Genomic DNA, 5605 nt, shown 5'->3' with positions numbered 1-5605 from the left:
GAGAGAGAGAGAGAGAGAGAGAGAGAGAGAGAGAGAGAGAGTTATTTTTTTTATGAAGTAACGTTGTCAACCCTACATTTTGATATCAGAATAATGACAAATAACATCAATTTGCTTGCTGCGATATATTGAAAAAATATTTAATGCGTTGTGTATAAAGTGTTCTTTGCTAATTGAGTACATCTATATAATTTCTTCGCGCGCGTCTGCTGCAAATTCTTTTATGAATTGTGAGTTGAGCGAAGAAGGAAAAGAAGAATATTAATTGTGTATATAGGGCAATAAGTTTTTTAATAAAAATTGATTACAATATTGTTATTGTTTTATTTTATGTGTATTCAGTTATACTTTGGAAATAATATTATTTATATAAACTACCAAGAATATATTTTCTATTTACATTTCTTAGCTTAATAACATTATAAATTTCATAAAGATAAATATATGAAATGACAATATTAAAAATTTTGTAAATATTATGCTCAATAAATGTAATATGATTTAGAAATTGATTCTATCTGTTTCATCTTAACATCTGCGGTTATTTACTACTTTATTCTGCTTATATTTCTAATATTACATCTCTAATATTATTATCTTTATTATCTCTAATACGTTTCTACTACACTAAAAAACGTTATTAATAAAAGAGTTCTAATATAAAAATAATATATTAATACTCGTAGACGTGCATTCGAAAGCTTTGATATTTCAAATTTTCCTTTATTTCTTACATGTAGTTACATTTTTGCTATATTTAATAATTATTACGAAAATCCGTAATGTAATTATTCATTTGGACGATAGATTGAAGCTTTATTTATCAATTGATTAATAGATTATTTGATTAAAAACAGAATGTAAAATAAATTTTACATCCTAATTTAATATATAATTTTCCTAATTTTATATAATTTTGAATGAATTGTGATATAAAAAAATATTATAAATACTAAATAGATATTGATCTAAACATTTATTGTAAAAATTGTTATTTGACAAGAATTATCTCATCAAATTACACCAAGTACGTAAAATTTTTTTATTAATTCAAGATCAATTTTTTCTTAATAAAAATTCCGAAAATATTAAGTAAAATAATTGACTAAATTTAATAGAAACTTAATAGAAAAAATTTTAATTACAAAATATTTAATTACAAAAATATATAATATTACAATGTATATTTGAAACTTGAGAAATTGCAGAAACCGATTACAAACTTGTCGAAGCATCTGTCATAAAATTTGGTGCATCTATATATATTTATATATAGATGCCTGACAATCTTTTATCTACTAAGCTGCTATTTCGCTAGATATTAATGACAAGATATATTTGCTTTATACTGTTCAGTTGTCAATTTCAATAATATAATAAGCTATGCACTTCACAACCGGTACATTATTAACTTTAGGTCTTTATTAGTCTATAATTCTTAACTACAGTGTTGATGTCGTTATATTGTTAATATCATTTTTCCATGTTCACAAAATTTGCGTAACGACAGTGTAATTACATCAACACTGTCATGCGTCAATGTTAAGAGTTTCAGAGACCTTAGTTTTCGTTACTTTATAGAGATTCGATAGGCTTCATATTTCTTATCAGTTTATTCTTCACGCACATCAAATTTGTATCACGCTTTATTCGCACGATGTAACTTCGAAAGTTGAAGTTTAAATATTTCTTTTACTGTCACAAATATATCAATCGGACACAGCTGGAAGGGCCTGCAGATACTCGTGAGGGATCGCAGGAGCTGGAAGCAAGTAGCCATCTGGATCCAAAACGTCCGGGGTCCGTAGCAGCACTGGACCTTGCGGCGGTCTGGGCAGCGTTCCTTGCTGGGTCAATTCGTTTTGTGCTTTTTCCAGCCTCTCCAGAATATCGGGAAACTTGATTCGTTCCCGTGGTTCGATCTTCCAACAATCATGCATTATTTGGCAAACGATGGGCGGACACTCATCTGGTGGAATAAGTATCGTCCCTTGAAGTATGAGTTTCACGACCTGGAACAATCATTAAGGAACACGTACGATCTCCATTTAATAGAACTGATGAACTGAAAAAGAAATTTTAGGGTATTCTTGCATGGTCTAACCTCTTCGTTACTGAATCCGTAGTACGGCTGCTTTCCAAATGAATAAACTTCCCAAAGAACTACACCAAAGCTCCATACGTCGGTCTCTAACGTGAACCTGCCATATACTACACTTTCCGGCGACATCCAACGTACTGGCAGCAAACGTGATCCTCCAATCTGAAAAGGATGTTAATTATAATGTTTATATAATTTAATAGTAGTAATGGAGAGATGAGTGGAACTATATCAAGTCCCTATATATCTGAATCAAGTCAAAGAGTCACCTAAGTCTAAATTATATATAGTACCTTTGTGACTTTCGCTAAGGTAGTATGGATTATAAAATGTTCCGTAAATACGGGATTTGAATTCGTGACCTGTCGATTATGTCGCTCTCATATATCTCTATTATATAATTAAAAATTATAATTTTCCGTTAATAACATCCGTGTCAAAGAAATGGAGAAGACATAAAACTATGTAGAAAATCTCAAAAATTTCTGAAGCGTCCTTGTCCAGCTGACATGTATGTGCAAGAGACATCATAAAAACATCATAAAGACATCTTTGAGACATTATACATGTTTAAATCTAAAAGACATTATCTAAAAGACATAAAAAAAAGTACACACACACACACACACACACACACACACACACACACACAGCGCGTGTATCGAGATATATTATTGTAACAAATTTATTTTAAAAATCCGCGAACCAGGTGAAGTGTGACATAACTCTAGCAAGATGAATTTCTATAAAAATATTTTTAAAAAATACCGCGCGTATGTTGCCGGTTTCGTGCAACTAGAGAGTGCGTTGTTACCAATCCTACTAAATTAGTATATTTATGATGAAGTACAGCATGAGATATATATTCACACATGATCTATATTGTTTTTCCACCTGGTTCACAGAGAGCTAAAAATTTTACCTTGTAATAGTCGCAAGTGTAAATATCTCGTGACATGCCGAAATCAGCGATTTTCACTATTAAGCCTGAGCCCACCAGACAGTTTCGACACGCTAAATCACGATGGACGAATCTTTGCGCCGACAGATACGTCATACCGGCCGCAATTTGAATTGATATCCAGTGTAGCGAGTCCTATAAACAATGACACGCCATCGTCAAATTATTTCTACCGATAAAAAATTTCACTAGAATTGCAATAATATATCACGCAATGGTGCATTTCAGATAGAAAAAAAAAAACATTGAAATGTCACACTCCAATTCGCGTGCGCAGTGAATCATAATTCAAGATATGATGAGAACTGCTCTGATAACTCGTGATTAAAGGCGGAACTTCCACGTAAATTCATCTGATATCATTGCACAATTTCCTCAACTAATTACTATTATAATTGTTTAATTAATTACAAAGGTATTGTGACACGATACCTTCGTTAATGGCTGTAATTCAGGTTTCAACGACCTTAATTGTGAGGAATTTGCTCGTAATACTTCAGCGAGGTCACCATACGGCATATATTCGAATACCATCCACGGATTATTCGTTGCATCTCGAAGTACCATGCCCTTTAAGGACAAAATGTTTGTATGACCGAACGTAGACATGATATCCACTTCGCGCATAAAGTCTTGCTCGGTTTCGGGCGTGGCAGTATCTTTCAGAACTTTTACGGCGACGATCTCCTTCGTGTCTCCATTGTGCCACTCACCTGTAAAATTTTTATTATAAAAGATCTAACATTATCTAGCGATAACTCTATGAAGCCAGTCCTACGAGAAACTAGTATATTAAAAAATAATGAAAGACATTTATTTTTCGACGTTAATAACTCCCTAATCTCATTAAATTGATTAGAAGAATTGACTGAAAGAATTGATAAATTTTTTAATTTTATTTTGTTTTCACATACATTATATACATAAAATTTTACCTTTGTAAACCTTTCCAAAGCACCCTTCGCCGATGTCGTGAAGAAATATAAGATTTTCACGTTGTATTATCGGAACCCCCGGCGGCGTGCAGGTAAAATATTGAGGATTAGACGTGTACTTATGCGCTAATAATAAGTCTTTCTTTAGATTTATCGGAGTTCCCTGATAAAATATGACGAGAAAGACAATTATTAAGAATAATTAAAAATTCGGAGATATTAAAAATATCCGTGGAATGTACAATTAATGAAAGAATATAAATATTGAAACAGTGGAAAAATGACTTTAAAATAAATTTACTGTTGAAGTATAGATTATAAATTATTTAGAAAAAGGAAATTTTAGATTCAGATTAGAAGAACATACAAAAAACGTAGTAGAAATGTGTGAATATGTATCATTGTTTATGCTTAAGATGGCATTATTTCAAGAAAAGTTATGGACTTACATCTAAAGGACTTCTTTGCGATTTGATGTTGTAACTCCGTCTTCTTACGCCATATACAATGCTTAATAAGAGCACAATTACCGCGACGAAAGCTACAACTACTCCTATGATTTCAGGTACTTTGTATTTCAATCCCACTACCTGTCACATTGATTTTGAATAACTTATTATACTAGTAAACAGACAGTAGCGTTTATTGCAGATATCTAAATATATGTAAAACTTCAATTTTAGTGGATATAATATACCTGTTCAGCTTCCGGAAGTACATTTGTGCTATTTGTGCTGTTGTTGCCGCTTGGAGGTATTATATTATATATAGGACGAGGCGTTAAAGGAACTAAAATATTATTATCATATATTACATTAATCTTAATATCTTATTATTTTATAATACGGTTTTATCTTTATTTATAATTTTTGAAGTCAATTTTGGAATCGGTTTGTATTCATTGTCACCTCTAATTTCTTCATCTCTAAATAACTTTATTCATGAGGTATCTCCCAGATTACAATGTAGATATTTCATGGATAAAATTATCCGCACTTATTTAGAGAAGAAATTGAGCATTAATCATGCCCTCTTAATTTTTTAATTGTCAAATAAATTATTGTGGCAAACTATTTTTACATTTATTTTGATATTTAAAATTACTCATCTTCTGTAGTAAAATTTTTATGAAAGAGCAGAGTAGCTTTACCGATTAGACGATTTGGACATTTTAAATCTGGTGTCGGCAACGATAAGTCATGAGGACACACGCATTTCGATGTGTCGTCCTCGAAGCTACGGCAGGCCGCTTCGCTTCCACAAATCCACGGATTATCTTTGCATGCTTGGATCTGGAAGTTTGCTCCTAGCAAAAAAGATTTCAATGAGTAACTACAGAAATTTACAAAAATAGTAGTTTTGTAGAAATTTTTATTTTCTTGTAAGTTTTTTTATATATTCACAAAATATTTATATTTTTTGTAGAAAAACCTGTGCAATAATAAAATAAATTACAATTTTTTAAAATAAGGAAAATAATAAAAGTAATATTTCATTTTGAAAATGTACAATTTTTTATAAAATAGTACAAAAATCAAATTTTGAAAATTGGAAAATTTAGGAACAATTGCACTACATCTGTTTGATGTTGATTGGATGCGATCAGTG

At 31.1% G+C, this 5605-nt stretch overlaps 1 protein-coding gene across 2 annotated transcripts in view; it reads right to left on the bottom strand.

Moving 5' to 3' along the window:
• Positions 1-1256: 1256 nt before the first annotated feature.
• Positions 1257-5605, bottom strand: part of LOC108753145 (tyrosine-protein kinase transmembrane receptor Ror-like) — a 12843-nt gene continuing 8494 nt past the window's right edge. Inside the window, exons 2-9 of one of the 2 annotated variants that reach the window (XM_018494493.1) lie at positions 5148-5303; positions 4695-4786; positions 4447-4587; positions 3998-4160; positions 3495-3775; positions 3024-3197; positions 2105-2263; positions 1257-2012 (exon numbers count right to left, since the gene is read on the bottom strand). In XM_018494493.1, the coding sequence (XP_018349995.1) occupies positions 1710-2012; positions 2105-2263; positions 3024-3197; positions 3495-3775; positions 3998-4160; positions 4447-4587; positions 4695-4786; positions 5148-5303 (1469 nt within the window). In that variant the 3' untranslated portion in view covers positions 1257-1709. The remainder of the gene's footprint in view (positions 2013-2104; positions 2264-3023; positions 3198-3494; positions 3776-3997; positions 4161-4446; positions 4588-4694; positions 4787-5147; positions 5304-5605) is intronic. The other variant, XM_018494494.1, reaches the window with a different exon arrangement.

This window comes from Trachymyrmex septentrionalis, unplaced genomic scaffold, assembly GCF_001594115.1.
Source record: "Trachymyrmex septentrionalis isolate Tsep2-gDNA-1 unplaced genomic scaffold, Tsep1.0 scaffold66, whole genome shotgun sequence".
Classification (NCBI taxonomy): domain Eukaryota; kingdom Metazoa; phylum Arthropoda; class Insecta; order Hymenoptera; family Formicidae; genus Trachymyrmex; species Trachymyrmex septentrionalis.
The sequence above is the reverse complement of the archived record's forward strand: the minus strand, read 5'-3'. Positions and strand labels throughout refer to the sequence as shown.